A 16,425-nucleotide genomic window follows, 5' to 3' on the forward strand; every position below is an offset into this window, starting at 1 on the left:
TATAGTTACTGTACCTCAGTAACAGATGTTTCACCAAGTTGTGGCTCCCTTAAGTATTCACTCTCCATATAAGAACAATGTTAGAGGCAGCACATGCACACTGAAGCTACACATCTGCCCAGCCAGACAGATCAACACAGCTTTACCAGCACCCCCTTACATACCCATAGCCCTCAGATGGACATGGAGACCACAGTCCTGTCCCTTCTCTCCTGCTGCTTGGGACTGGAGTCTGCTAGCACAATGTGGCACACACAATATATGGGTCACTGCTGCTGTTGCCCTTAGATCTATCCAGGAGCAGCCTCCAGTGACCCTGCCCTGTTCCTGCTGTTCACACCAGGGTGCATGAGTCCCTCAGCTTTACAGCTCGCTCCAGCTGCTGGCATTCAGAGCTCTCCTTCTCCTCTCCAGTGTTCATACATACACATCTAGAGCAGAGAACACAACCACACAGAAGGCAGACAGAAATCAGATTTAATGAGAGAGGACCGACTGCGGTGCTTAAGCAAAGAGCTCAATCAAGCTGCTGACCAGGCAACAACCATGCTTTTCTTCCCCTTTTCCCCCACTTTTTCCCACACTTCTTCCTCTTCAGTTCACCTTGATTACTCCCTCTCCCCGTTTTCAGTCCTCCAACTGAACATTCTCTAAGATCTTTACACATTCCCACAATCCCCTTTAAAAATACCTTAAGTCCCAAAATGCTGCTCACCCTGCATCCCATAATGAGTCCATGTACAGCTCAGGGGCACTAATTGCCCTAAGGCAATTACCTCCTTTTGTTTTCTGTTCAAAGAGTTTCCCCATTGACTCACCTTTGTGCATTTCACACCAGGGACAATATTCTCATCCCTCCCTTTGGATGCTCTTAGGAAACAGCCTAAGACCTAAGACCTCTAATTTTTACTGATTAGGTTTTCCACTGACTACATTACTAGGGTTCCTTCACCTATTGTTCCTCTGATCTTTGTTTTGGCTTTAAATTGTTTAATCTGTTTGTTAATCAGATAGCCTAACAAAGGATAATGTGGTCCACCTTTCAATCCTACTCATCCAGAGGTAGTGATTCCTCTTCCTTGTCTTGGAGGCTCTGCTGTTGCAGTTGGCTGCAGGGTAAAATCTCAGCATTCTGAGCTGTTAAGAGGAGCAATTTGCAGGGAAGGGCTGCTTTGGCCCCTGAAAGCACTGTGCTGGATACCACCATGCAGGCAGAACATTTAGAGGGGTGTTTTGCCTAGGAGGTTATACAAATGATTTCTCAGGACCCTCCTAACTATCCAGATGTGGGTGGATTAAAATTTGGGCGGCAATATAGACTTATCTGGCACCAAGGAAGCCCTTGTCATATTTCAGTGTCCTTGTGTCCCAGTTGACAGTACTACTTAAGTTTCTTTAGAAAATGTTTGAGTGCTGTTTTTGAACAACAGAACCTCAGCTTCATTCTTTTAAATGGCTGGAAGTTCTTGTTTTGATTCTCACCAGAAAAAAGTTCAGCCTGAGGTAGATATGCCCTACTGTTGTCTTTCACTCCTTCTCCTCCCTGATATATACTCTGTATCATTTGCACACATTTTATTTCTTCTTTCTACCTTCCTCACTGTTTTCCCAAATGTCAGTAATCCAACCAACTCCTATTCATACTAACCACCACCTTCAAAGAATAGATGGAAATTGAAATACCTTAGGAATTTTAAGTGCTGTGGCTTTCATTCAAGGTGTTTTGCCCATGGAACATTTTTACAACCAAAAAATGGATAATGTGTCTGCCTTTCTGAGTGTATCTTTAATGAGCTGCTATGAAAACTGAGGATATCATTTTATGGGTTTTGCATAATAAAATGGGAAAAAAAATCATATATATAATAAAAATTAAAATTTTCAATACATAGAATAATTTTCCCCAGAGGACACTTATGTTACAGAGATTGCACATTAATTTTTGACAAGTCCCATATTTAAGCCCTGGTGCCATTATGTTCTGTGTAGCTTACAACCTAGTGGTATGAATAAATAGAAAGGATCGGTAGAGATGCTCTCTGCCTCTATGAAGGAAGAAAATGAGATTGATTTTGACTTTGATGTCTTTCCCAGACACATCTTCCTGTGCAGTGTGGCAGAAGCAGCATGATCTTAAGCACAGAGGGAATGAATGACATCTTTGCATCAATTTAATATCCTGTGACTTAACAGAACTTTTATAAGCCTCAAAAATATGTTGTGAGGATTTTGTAAAGACAAAAAGATTTTTAAATACTGTAAAAAAAGTAATTTCAGGCCAACTAAAACAGTAAAGTGTAAAGTTCAGGGTTATGTTTCATCCTTACTGCTCAAAGGATGGGGACTTAAGCAATTGGATGTAGGAGAGTGAAGCAGCAGAGGTGTCACTTGTTTGGTATGGTAGGTTGCTTGGCCACTGGGCTCATAGAGATGTGAAGGAAAGAGACCCCTTCCAAATGAGGTCTTAAGGTTGTAAAAAACATTTTGATGTAGCTGTTTTGAAGACTGATTTCAACTGTCCGAAGGACTAACTATGACAGAAAATGAGGAGACCGAAGTAGTAAGATGGGATTCAGAGAGATTATTTCTCCCTATCATTGTGCCTAAAGAGGATGTGTGTGTGTAAGGACAGTTCCATCCCTCATCTTTCCATTGCTGCTGTATTTGTACAGTTGAATATTATTAACTGCTATTTGCCTCAAGTTTGCTGGGGTTTGCTGTGCTGGGTTTTTTTTCCTCTCTCCCTCTCCCTTGGAAAGTTGAAGGGGGAAATATTCTGCATAAACCCCTTACCACTTCATTCATATCTCCATCAGTCTTTATGAGATTGATTACTCTTCCATGTATCCATTTAGTCCTTTGATGTCTATGCCTGGTATTTTCCTCAGTACAGAAAACTTAATCAGAATTTTCTTCCAAAAATGGCAACAGACCACTGTAACCATAATAGGTTCATTCAGAATTTTTATGTTTTGTTGGAAAGCATTACCCAAGAGTTTTAAAAACAAAAACTAAAAGCTCTGTATGGTTTAGATAATTTTTTACTAGTTAGACAAAAGTTTGCAGCAAACTATATTGTTACTATACAATTGGGCATATAAATAGAGGATAGTCCAGGTCAACTGGGATCTCTGTTCTTTTTTCTTCAAATGGCATGCATCTCTACAGTGTTTTGTGTTATTTCCATATGTATATCTGAAAACAAATCTTTATAATATGAGAAGAACAAGAATATCTTTTCCAGATTTGTCAAATGCCTTTAAAAAGTTGAGGAACAGCTATTTTTTTTCTGAATTCAGAAGCAAGTATACATTAAACTATCTTGTCCAGTGATACCCAAGCATGTGCTGAATGAGCAATTTTAGGCACATTTTAGCAATTTTAGTGGACGCAACACAGATGTGTCAGCTCAGGACTGATGCTCAGCTGAACAGTTCTGTTCAGTATCATAACGAGATAGTCTAATTAGAAGGCTGTGCTAATGTGGTTATATTCCTTAAGGCATCTCATTTGGTCTGTCTAAACTTACTGAGGTATCTCTACATGACATGTTATTCTATAGTCTCACTTTTAGATTGCTTTTCAGGTTCTCTTATTTCTGTAAGCAGGCAAGTTGCTGGTTTTATCCTAGGGATTGACACACCTTTTATTTTTTTTAATACTTCTTGATTCTAGCAAGGGCATGTTTGATATTTAGTATTAGATGAATTAATATTTTTCCAGAACACAACAGAAATAAAAATAAGCTTCAAGCCTGTACTGAGTACAGTGTGAAGAATAAATGCAAATGTGATTTTGGGAATGCATGCACCATCACTATTATCACTTTAAAAGTGTAAGAAAAAAGCATAAGCAGATAAAGGGAACCATGAAATACAATATTAGGAACTGCATGAGGCAAAGGGGGTTCAGGGGCAAGGATACATTTTTGTATGATAGACTGCAGAGTATAACATAGTTTAAAAAATTATTAGCAGTAGTTGTAATAAATACTATAGTAGCATGTGGTTTAATAGCGATTTTTGCCCCCACTGGACACTATCTTCACTTATTTTACTGTTGAATTTATTTCTTTCCAAGTATTTCTCTTCAGTGTTTGGAAGATTGGTTTGTTTTAAGGGCCTCCTGAACTCCCTGTGAAATAATCAGTGCTTTTTATATATATATGTATTCTCACTACATATGGAAAATATCAAAATACCAACTCTCTTATCACTACAGACTTCCTTTCTGGGTTCACTTTCCTTGAGGTATGGGTCTTTAAATTGCAACAGAAAGCTATTATTCAAAATAAAGTTGACTGACCCATTTAAAAGTAAGTTTGGATACTAGGGGGAGGATAGGAGAGGCTGGAAACATACACATCCCATTCCCAAATTTCTCTGGCTTCAGTTCCTGTTCTTGGCAGGGAGGAAGCTATATTCCTCACTAATGCATGACTGGTGTGTAACCTCCTTCTTTCACTGTCCTGGTCTCATCTCTTCTGTGGTGAACTATCTGTTGACTTCAAGCAGCCTTTCTCAACCTGGTGGAGAAAACACAGGTCTGAATGAAGGTAGGCAGTGGATTTTTAAGGGGTGCATTGCCCCTTCCTGGAAGGCATCTGGAGCACAGTGGGCTAACACTTCAGAAGATGAAAGAGTGGAGAAAGGCAGGCATATGGCTTGAGGCAGGATCAGTATTGTCTCCTTGAAAGACTGATGTGGTAACCTGACAGACATGACTGAAGGGCCTCAAATCACCTGATTTATGTTGCATCGGAAAGCTAAAGCAAAAGGGAGAAAGAGAAGGGATTGTTCCAGTCTTCCAGATTCATTGATGGCATCTATTTTTGCCAGTGCTCTGCTTTTAAGTAAGATAGTGACAAATGAAAATATTTTCAGGTTGTACCATGCAAGTTGATTAAACAAACATTTTGGCTGAATGCGGTGAATTGCCTAGCCAGCCTGAAGAACAAAGCAAGAGGTTTCTCAGTTCAGTACCATCCCCTGGCAATGAGGTGGAGTAGCAGCACTTGTCAGGGAGGCATTCAAGCAGTTCACAGCCTCAACACTGGTATTTTTCTTACCCTGCAAGAAGGCATCTGAGCTCACAGTTTTGACTGGCTCTCTTTTGCTATGAGAGTATGATGGGGGCTGCCACTTGGCTCATTTCTTCCAGTCTTAGTTAGCTGTCCGAGAAAATGCGTCACTCAGAGAAGGGCCTAAGAGCAGCATCAAACCAGAGAAAACTCTGCTCCCAGTAAGTTCTCAGTGTGTTATCTTGCCTTCTATCTGCTGCCCATGGTCTGCAGTAACAAGAATTAGCTATGAGTACTGAAGGAGAAAAGGCAATAGAAGAGAAGGTTCCTTGCTGCGCGTACTGGGAGAAGGAGAGTGGTTGGAAAAGGAAGGCAAAGAATGGCTCATGGGGCCTGCATTTGAGGACACTGACCTTTAGAGGAATGGCCTAAGGCACAGTGTTTCTCTTCATTTGTAAACTAGTCATCTTTCAATCTCACTATGGGATTGAAATGTGGAGGAGCAAGGGCATGGTAGGGATGGGAGTAAGGAGTATTTTTTGCTTCCTCCTCTAATGCCATGAAGCCACTAAACCATGAAAGCCATCCATCATGTGTCCACTGTCACATCAGGCCAACATACCTCTGTTCTCTAGGAAAATAACTTCTGTGTTTTTTATTTAGCACAAAGTTCAGTCTTGTATGGGCCTAATAAGAGGTCCTTAAGCACTACTGGGGTAGGAATAAATAAAATCTTATCTGCTTTTTTTTTAAAATGTTCCTGATAAACAATGGAGGTATTTTCTCATCTTGAAATGCAGGCTGAGCTGCCCTACAGGGGATGCTAGTCTTTAAACTATTTCCACCACCCTGCTACTAGTAAGCCATCAAGCAAGGAAGCCACATTAAAGAGGAATTCCACAAAGCTGTACCAGCCTCTCCTCCCACTCCCATCAAAGAGATTTCAGTGGAATCTGGACACTTCTTTCGCTGAATTGGGTGTTCTGGGCTTGGAAGCTATCTTTCTTCCACTCCCTCTCTTTTTTCTTGGATGTAGATTCTTGATGTCATTGCATTTTTTATGTTTGTGATCACTATTTTCCCATTCTTTGTGTGAAGCAATTTTCTTAGGCACAGCTGGGGTTTCAAAGTTGGGGAAATGGAAAATAAATCACTAAGGCCACAGGCTTAGGTGTTGATTCACAAAATGTTTAACTTGACTGAAAATGCTTTTCCACAAATTAAAAAACTAACTCTTGTGCTGTGCCAACAAAGGAAGGGGAGCACTAAAGACTTGGGAATCCTTTTGTCAGCCACGGATCTTCTGGAACCAGAATATACAGGATACTTTAATGAATGTGTTTCTGGTTTATCCAGGGGAAAACCTAGGAGTTCAAATGTGCAGAGTCAGCTATTGCTTTAGCACTGCACTCTGTCACCCCACACAGCACCTTCGGCAATACTCCCATCATGTGTTTTCATTTGGCAACCTTCCCAAGAAGATGAATGAGTGATGTCTGCATACTGTTTCACTTATTCTTTATTATTGTTTTCCAGTGAATCCAAAAGTTAATCTAAAAAAAAAAAAAAAAAAAACAAAACAAAAAAAAAGTGCCTCTGCCTTGAATTTTAAATTATTTGAAGAATTTCTCTTAAAACACAAATGGTTTAGCAACAATAAATACAGAGTTTGGTGACCCCACAGTTAAGCTGGTGATCCCCTAATTAAAAATAGGTAATGAGGCTAAAATGAGAAAGAACTCATTTCAAGAACTGAAAGTATTAAATGTCCAACTTACAAGTGAATATTGGGTTTGTATATTCTCAGGTTAAACGCATGGTTTTTAGGAAAATTTTAAGTTTTCACAGAGAATAAAGTAGTTTTAAATATTTATTTTTGGGTGGTGCTGTACTAATAAGCATTCACTTAAGGTGCCCACTTTTAATTATATAATACCAGTGCTTCTTATAGTAGTTTACGCTTGGCTGAGACCTAGCAGCATAAAGACTACCTATGGATTTATTGCTTTTGAGCCTGGTTTTTTGGAGATATTTTCGGTTGACTCTGTTGTGGTGTGAAAATCAGGAGGAATATTTAAAAGCAGAAAAAAGGAAGGAGGAAAGGAACAAGGGTTGTTTTCAGCAGAAACTGGCTATGAGGCATTTAAAAAATGAACTACATTCTCCTGTAACTGAAGAGCTTGAAGTCCAGTGTCCAGATTAGGATGCAAAAAATGTGAACCCCAGCACAGTCATGAGCCAGGTGCCTGGTAATCTGCATGTTTCATTCCGTATGATACTGACTTAAAGCAATGAAACTCTTCTGAGGAATCACAGCCCAAGCCTTGTGTCCCTGCCCCAAATCAGTATTTCTGCTTGTTACATTTTTGTTACTTGTTTTGAGCAGTTTGAGCAATTCTTTCTGCAAAGATGGCATTTAAGCCATCTCTTTCCCTCTGCTTTATACTGATTTTTATAGTAAACTGGATGTGTGAACTGATTTGGGTTAAAATAAACCTTTTTTCCCCCAGAGTTATGTTTTAGCCTGAATCACTTTCTCTGGTACATTCAGCTGCACAGTGGTGCTACCCTCTCAGTTGTACTGGTGCATAGGTGAGAGTAAACAGCAAAGGAAAGAAGGGTGAAAGAGGATATGTTGAATCTGGTCTGCTGTCAGTGGAAATCCTCATCATGCCCCACGTGGGAAAATGATAATCTACATTCTGCTCTTATAGCTGAAGGAAGGGATGAAGAGTGAAAGAAATGTGAAGAAACACCAGCATAAGTGAAACCCTATTAATTTATTTTTTTTTTTAAACTTAGTTGTTGATAGTATTAGAAGAAAGAAGGTTGTGTAATAAACAGCACCAATTTGTGCTAACATCACATCTTGCAAGGGGGATGCCCTGGAAGGAGCAGTATGGCTGGGTGACAACACTGGTGTGATTTCATCTGGGATAATAATTCAGTCTTGGGAGTGACACATTCTCCTCTTTTTCAGTGCTGACTTCTTGCTTTAATCATTCTCAATTAATGAAATGTAGAGCTAGACAGATGCTGTTTTGTGAAAGCTATTTGGGCAGTTATGCTGTAGCACTTGTTATGCTTTAAGTAAGGAGATAATCTTGTTTATGGTGTGGGCACTTGGCAGCCTCAACAAGCATGTGTGTTTGTTCTTGTCTCAGAAGCAGCATATGGAGTGGTAGCTCTGAACATATGAGATTTCAGAAATGCACATTGTCTCTGGCAGGGCTGGGGAGATTGGTTGTTTCTCAGAGAAGCAACAAAGCTACTTAGCAGCCAGCAGGTATTCATACCGTGTGGCCTTGTAGCACCTTCTCATGTTTGGTATAAATTTACACTGAGTATTTCATGCTACCATTTTCTCAAGAACCTAAAAATTAATTTGAAATTTATTCTTCAAAGCCGCCATAATTCCTGCAGTATTTGTCAAAACCCATACTGTCCGTTGTGTATTTGTTACCTGTTCTCCACTTGAATGTGCTTAGTTGTGTAACATTCACAACCTTATATAAAGGTAATGAGAAGAAGAGCAGCTTTTTTTGCTGATCCTAAATCTCACATGGTTTTGACACTTTCAGTGTCTGCATATTTTATAAATATTATCACTGTATCTGTCCAAATAGCAGAAGTGCTGTGGAACCAAATTGTTCATAAGTGTGCACCTGCATGCATTGTGTGGGTTGGACTTTCCATTCTTCTTTCATTGAGACTATTTTACTGAGGAATGCAGGTGAGGATACTGCATTATAGTTTGCAAGTGGGAATAAACAACAGGTTCAGGAATATCCTAGACCATTGTAGAAAATTATCAAGACAAAAACATGAGAGAAATTAAATAACTTTTTTTTTCTGAGTGTTGGGTATATATGGCTTTTGCTGACAGGTATTTTATCAGAATTATTTTAGAATAGTATGGTATCATCTGGAACAAAAATCTAGCTTAAAATCACTTAATGGTAAGAAACTTAGTGGAACATGCTTCTATTTTCTAGCCCTGTACTTGGAGTACAGCTAAATACTTTACCATATGAGTTGGCACTGTAAAGCAATGTATGGTGGATCCCTGTGCCTGTCAGTAGGTATTTCAATAGTGAAGTCCTGAATAATCAAAAGTTTTATTGAAAAGCTAGAGCTAAATACAAACTTGACCTTAAGGACCAGATAAAAAAAAGTTATAATTATTCCTAGGAGTGTCTTATAAATTTTCAGGTTTCTGCTATGGCAAATGTGTAAAAAGTCTCTAGTTCCTAGAACTACTTTTCTGACAAATACCATTATGTTACTTTCACCAAAAATGGATTTATGTTCCTCATATAAAGTAGTATGTGGTGTTCCTTTGGAAAATACTTTTAAATTTAAATTAAAACAAAGTTTTCCACCAGTAGTACTTGATAACTGAAACATGGAAACCTTCATGCTTGAATGCTGTTACGCTGTGATTCTAAAGAGATAATCCCTTAAAATCCCACTAAATACTAGGAAATGGGATCCTTTGCACAGTGTAGTAATCTTCTTTCCCTACTCCTGAACCTTCAGGAAGGAAGCAGGTCTGGGAATGTTCACATTCATGGGTTGTATTAATGTGTGTATAGAGCATCTGTGCCTTCCTGCTAGTTTCTGTCTGGACTGTGTTCAGGACTAATCTGCCTGTGCTATGAGACGAAACAGGCTCAAACTGTCCTATGACACCCTGCACATTGCCTCACCCATTTGTATGATCATACCATGCAAAAAGATGTTATGGTCTCTAAAAACCACTTTTTTTTCCCATTCACACTCTCACACTTTTTCCACTGATGATTCTTCTGAGGTCACATCTGCATAATTTGAGGTGTGAGTACTGGCCTGAAATGTATCTGAAATTCTGTTTTAAAAACAAAAACCCAACCAACCAAAAAACAACAGTCTGTAGGGATACAGTTGGACTGTCCAGCTCAGACTTAGTCATGCAAGATACTGTGCACATGCCATGAGGATCACAATGCCACCACTGTCATTAAAGAAATGTGATCTGATGTTCACCAGAACCCTGCTGGGTTTCATTTAGAAATAGAAGCAATGCTCATGGGAAGGGGGCTGAGGTGTAGTAATTATGCTGCTGTCAAATTAGTTTGAAATATTTTGACACAAATACAAATTGAATCTACATTGACATCTCCATCTCAATGAATTACTGAGATTTAAGCAGGAAGCTGTTAGTATCGATGTTGGTCTACTGACAGGGAGTGCTATTCCTTTTGCCTTGGCTTTTGCTGTTGCTGTTAGTCCTTGACTGGACTAATCCAAAAGGCAAGTTAAACAACATGTTTTGCATTTCTTCCACTGCTGTTCAAAACTGCTCTGGCTACAAACATAAGGAGTAATCACCCTGAAGGAAGTTTCATCTTGTGACGATCATGTATGTCACTAAATATTCCTTTCAGTGTAGTGCTGCTAGGAATTATATCCAGAGTATTTGCAATGTGTTATCTCCAATCCTCATTAGATTTTTTTTTTAACTTCTTGTATTCCTCTAAAATATCTGACGTCAGGAATGTGACAACATTCTACCCAAATAAGCTGCAGTAATCATAAAGCCATGATGTTCAGAAAGTGTCACCTGAATCATCATTAAACCTCACTTTGAAATTTCAGGTCTGAGGGGGCATTTTATTTATACCGTAGGAGCTTTTAAGTGCCTTACAGTCAAGCTGCTTGAAAGTCACAAGTTTCTTGTGATATCTCTGTTACTGGAGTTCTTTACAAATGTAAAGGCAGACTGCTTTATACATTAATTTTTTATATCAAATTCAGTGATAAATACAGAAAAGGTCAATTTGACACTCACCCAACATAAGGATATGGAGCTCCCAGAACAAGTCCAGAGGAGGGCTAAAAATATGATCAGAGGGCTGGAGCACTTCTGCCATGAAGAGAAACTGAGAGTTGGGGTTGTTGAGCCTAGAGAAGAAAAGGCTGTGGGGCAACCTTAGAGTAGCCTTCCAGTACCTGAAGGGGATTTGCAGGAAAGCTGGGGAGGGACTTTTCACAAAGGTGTGTAGTGATAAGACAAGGGAGAATGGCTTAAAAGTGGGAAAGAGTAGATATAGATTAGGCATTGGGAGGAAATTCTATACTGTAAGGTTGGTGAGACACTTGAACAGGTTGCCCAGGGAGGCTGTGGCTGCCCCATCCATTGAAGTGTTCAAGGCCAGGTTGGATGGGACTTTGAACAACTTGGTGTAGTGGGAGGTGTCCCTGCATGTGCAGGGTGGTTGGAACTATGTGATCTTTAAAGGTCCCTTCCAACCTTAATTGTTCCATGATTCTATGACACAAACCCTTTAACTGATGTATCTTTGCAAAAAAAAAACCAAAATAAAAAACAAAAAAACCCCCATTGTTTCTAGACAGGCATTGCAAAAATACAATTATCTCAAACTTCTTATAAATGTACCAGATAGAGTTGTTGTTTTACAAACCAATTGCTTGCCTTTGTTGGAAAAATTAAAGGCTTCTGTCTTGTGTTCTGAACCTTTTGTATTGCTTGAGATTACTGTGTGTTCTTCCCCAAGTCTTTAGATTTTAACACTTCTTCCACATGTGTTGATAATGAAATCAAATATGCTAGAGTACAAATTACTGGTGGGATGTTCCCTGGAGTGTTGCACACATCTCTTGCCATCTGTAGTCAGCACTGAAGTAGCTGAAATGGTGGTATGATCCTTCCTTCATCATCCTTTCGAAAAAAAGCCAAAGAGGCTGGCTTTTAAAAATAGACTATAGGGGTCATACCTACTGTTTCCAAGGTCATTCAAAGCAAAAGAAGAAAGAGGAAAGAGCTGTTTAACCTAAATAAGCAGAAATGATGGCACAAAAAGTAAATGCCTGATCTAATCACAAAAAAGGTGTCTGCTGAAAAGCTGTGAAACAATTCCTGGTAGCCTGAATGTGAGACTCTGCATCTTCCTTAAAATGGAAGTTGTGAAGTAGAACATGCATTCAGTTTGAGTTAATTAATATGATGAAGACACACTAATGGAAACTAGGGTTGAACTTAATGACTTGTGATTTCAAAGCAAAACCATTTTTTTAAATGCTTTCATATTCTTTTTTTCCAAAGCACACATTACGAGGGATACAAGGTGAGAATAAAAAAAATTTAAAAACAGAAATTTAAAACCTCTCACAACTGGAAATGAAGGAGCAATGATGGGTCAGGAGTTTTCTGCTGCAGTTTCTTCCTTCTTGAAGGAAACTTCTCTGACTGCCTGCTACCTTGCCTTGTTCACTCATTGTATAAGGTTTCTTTATTGTAAGATGAAATTTATTTGTCTAGTGATACCTGTTAACTCAGGGGAGGTTACTTCTTTGTATCTGCAGTGTGTATTAGCTCTTGAGTCTTAAAACTACATAGCAGTAATTTTTTTCCCCCCCTTTAATCAAGAGCATAAGCTCATGTTTTCAGCTTCGTAATGCTCCAACAGTGCAGCTCCTAAATAAAGTAGTAGCTGAAATCATGGTCATAATTCATGTACCATTAGCTAAATATCATATCCATCACCAGTGCCCTAAATTTGGTTTCATGCTTTAGCAAATCCTTAGCAAACAAGGAGGAATCTAAATGAGGATTCAGTTTCCTCAGTCAGCAAACAAGATTCTAGTTTCTCGTGGCTACTGTTCATCCTTGCATTGTTTTCTTGTCTCTGCAGCTTCCTATTGTTGAAAAAATAAGGATCATTGCTCAGAAGGTGTATGGAGCTCAGGATATAGAGTTGTCTCCTGTTGCACAGGCACAAGTTGATCGCTACACTCGGCAGGTAAGACATTTGGGTACTTGCTGGATGGGAGTCTTAGGAAAGCTCAGAGTATAGAAGGTTCTCAGATTGGAGTGTTTAGTCAAGCTTTCCTAAAAGATGTGAGCTTACCCATGGTGCTAAACTCTGAAGGTCAGTATGGACTGGGTTAGATTAGATTACGTAGAACAGAATGGTATTAACCTTGAAAGCTATCTCCCGTAAAATATCTATGGTGTTTGTAGTCATTCTGAGATTGTTGTTGAAACTCTCTACTTTCTATGCTGAGTAGTAATTTTGGGTTATTGCCTTCAATGTGACAACTGCACATCTGCAGAAATATCAGCTTATTAATGTGCCAGTTTTAGTACATGAGCATTCATTTGTACCTGCAAAAATGGGTTTGCAAACACAAGACCTGTGCACAGCTATGCACATTAATAATAAAGCTCCCAGTACTTCTAAATTCTTTTGTTTTCCTTCTGTTTGCTTTATTTTCAAGGGGATTCTAAATGCTATGAGGTGAAATAGTCACCATTCCTAAGCCATGTGAGAGTGGGCTTTGTTACAGTTTGAAAACACCTTTCCACCTGGAGAGGTGAATGTGTTTCCTGTAATGGAAAGGCTTCTGCACGTAAACATAGCTGGAGCCTTTCTGTCAGAATATAGAAAGTATGGACCTTGTGTCATGGAAAAATTCCTGAGGATACTTCTGCATCCTGGTCAGACAAGCAGAAATTCATGTCTTCTCTATAATACAAATCTCCTGATAATTAATTTGAGTTACTAGATGGAAAAGAAGCTCACCTAGTGTACTTGAAGCAAAATAATGCAGATCTTTATCTTTTCCTGCTGTGACTCTCTAATCCAGTTTTTGTTCTAAACATTAGCAGTACTAAGAAATATTTTCACAATGTTATTAAAGGATTATATTGAGCACTGGGCTGCAGATGCAGTTCCCTGCAGTGCTGCCTCTCCCTCTGACCTTGTGAATTGCATCCATTTTTGTCAAGGAATTACAGAAGAATGGAAGGTGCCCAACTCAAGGTTAATCAATAACATGAAAGACAAATAGTGTGGTGGGAGCTGCTGTGGGCCCTTCCCTGATTTTCACCTACTTTTTGAGTAACTACTGCATTGTCGGTACTGAAGCGGGTGCCATCACCTCATGTAGTTTTTGCTTTGTTTAAAAATAAAGGAAAGCATCATGAGCTGATTGTGTTTATCCCCAAGGAGACATTAGAGAGCTTTGCACTATGAATCCTTGTCTCAGGTAGGTATCTGACTTCATCATCAATGCTGAGATGAAGTGCTGTACTGGAGTTTTGTTGAGATGGTGCAGGTTTCTTGAACAGTCTGATATCTTTTGTGTGCACCCTTTCTGAAAATACACACTCTAGCCATTTTGTAGGCAACTTTTGCACCTAACTCTCGATTAAAAACCAACTATAGAAGCTGGATATCACCACAGCCAAGTTTCTGGAGATACAGGTATGAGCTGAGAGAAAACTGCATGTGAAATACAGTATTCTGTCCATTTCTGAAATATTAGCTGTAAAAAAGCTGAGGTTAACTGTTGCTGTATGGATTTTAGGATTTTTAGAAGGTACTGATGACCAAGGGAAAATACATTCTGTCTTAACTGTAATCTTAAAAATTATTTCTTGTCTTTTCTTTCTCTTTTCTGTTAGGGATTTGGAAATCTTCCCATTTGTATGGCAAAAACTCACCTATCCCTCTCCCACCAGCCTGAGAGGAAGGGCGTTCCCACTGGTTTCGTTTTGCCAATTAGTGATGTGCGAGCCAGTATTGGAGCTGGATTCATCTACCCTTTGGTAGGAACGGTGAGTGCAGAGTATTCAACTCGATCACTCCCCTTCCTGTGACCCAGCTTGACCGGGAAGTGCACTTCCTGTTTTCCTCTAAAAATAATGTGTAGAGCCAGGTGAGTTCTTGGGTTTTTTTAGTAATAGTTTTATCCTCACATGTTTTGTAGCTCTACATTGACAGGAAAAGAGAATTAGTAAAATGTAATATCATGTAAGAGCTTTGACAGCAGGGTCTGAAGGAATGGCTCTTGCCATTGGTTCTGTTTCTGATATTTTTTAGTTATTCTGGAATACTTAGGCACCCTAATTCTGCAGAAAAATTAATTTATGTATCCATTGCCTTTTCTTATTCAAGTTGCAGCCTGTAAATAACTGCTGGTACATGATTATATTCTATATGTTAAATCTTTCAGCTCTCATTACAAAGTATTCTGTAATATATTTAGATGAAAGGAATTGTGTTGGGAAAATGTGTGTGATTAAAATTACTGCTTTTTGGCTGATGAACCTGATCTGTTCCCAGTACTTGTGAATATGTCTGCTGGCTTCGTAAAGCTAAGCTATGGTGGGAAGGGATAGGTTTTTTACTGCAGAAGTAGTAGCCCATTCTTTCTCCTTTACAGAGATTTAAACAATGAAGTGCTAAAAGGATGCAACTGTCACGTTTTTTTCCTACCTGTTCTTAAAATACAGTTGGATTAGGAAGATCCTGATACTTTCTTCCCTGACATGCCTCATCAGAGTGAGAAGCTAATTAGCTTGTGCCTTTTGCCAACCAGGTACATCTTATTCCAAAGAGCAGCTGAACTGCATCTGACATCTTGTAGCATGAATTATTACTTATGTGTAGCTGAGTCAGGGGATGGTGCTAGAGAAGGGATGCAAAAGTCCTTGCATTTCCGGAAAGAGTACTCCCCCAATGTTATCTCATCTTCCCAGAGCATGGCCTGATTTCCTTGTGTAGCAGTACACTTAGGAAAGGTTGAAATTTTCTAATCTATTGTTTTGAATTCCCTCTGAAACAATCAAGTGTTTGAAACAAGGAAGGAAGTACTTTCTGACCAGGAGAGTTCCTGGAGTTCAGGAAACTGTGTCACTTTAACTTGCTGGACTTGGGGATGTGCTTTCCTTCTGCATGGCCACATTATGCCTATTCACCACAAGTGGAGCACAGCTGTGTATATAAATTGTGTCACATCAAATTCCAATTACTGGTACCAGAATAAAATTTGCCAGAAGTCCTATTATCTCCTTCATGGCCTGAACTGGTGTTTTACATTAGAGGTTGTGTGTCCAGTAGTGAGGAGTGAATGTGAAGAAAGGGGAGAAACTACTTCAAATCCATGAGGGAGCTATTCTGTAGGATGTCAGAGTGAAATGTCCTTCTTGGGTTGAACTTTCTGAATGAGTCACACTCTGTACCCTCCAACACAAACTAGCTGTATAGCAGCCTCATAAATCCATAGGAACTGTACATAGGACAAGTACAAACCAAACAAGTTCAAGGTTTATCTCGCATTTCGTTTCCACCTAGAACCAAAAAATATGATTCTTATGAAGGACATTTTATGTATGGGATTGTTTACTGCGGGAGATTGTAAAAACATGTCCAAGTTAGTTACCCTGAATTTGGTGGAATGTAGTATAGCTGTGGAAATTTTCCCATATCAGGAACTGGGTAGGCAGTATACTCTTAGTGTTATATATTCCAAGAGAGTCCTCAGGGAAAGGTACTGTTTAAACGTAAGATCCCCAAGAGCTAAAAATCTAAATAGACAGACATATATAATATTGTTAA

General features: G+C 39.1%; 1 protein-coding gene across 1 annotated transcript in view; it reads left to right on the plus strand.

Moving 5' to 3' along the window:
- MTHFD1L (methylenetetrahydrofolate dehydrogenase (NADP+ dependent) 1 like) overlaps positions 1–16,425 on the plus strand; it is a 150,054-nt gene that overhangs the window by 87,110 nt on the left and 46,519 nt on the right. The window contains exons 24-25 of the mRNA XM_071740561.1: positions 12,715–12,822; positions 14,490–14,642. Of these exons, the coding sequence (XP_071596662.1) occupies positions 12,715–12,822; positions 14,490–14,642 (261 nt within the window). The remainder of the gene's footprint in view (positions 1–12,714; positions 12,823–14,489; positions 14,643–16,425) is intronic.

The sequence above is a fragment of the Heliangelus exortis genome, chromosome 3, assembly GCF_036169615.1.
Source record: "Heliangelus exortis chromosome 3, bHelExo1.hap1, whole genome shotgun sequence".
Lineage (NCBI taxonomy): Eukaryota > Metazoa > Chordata > Aves > Apodiformes > Trochilidae > Heliangelus > Heliangelus exortis.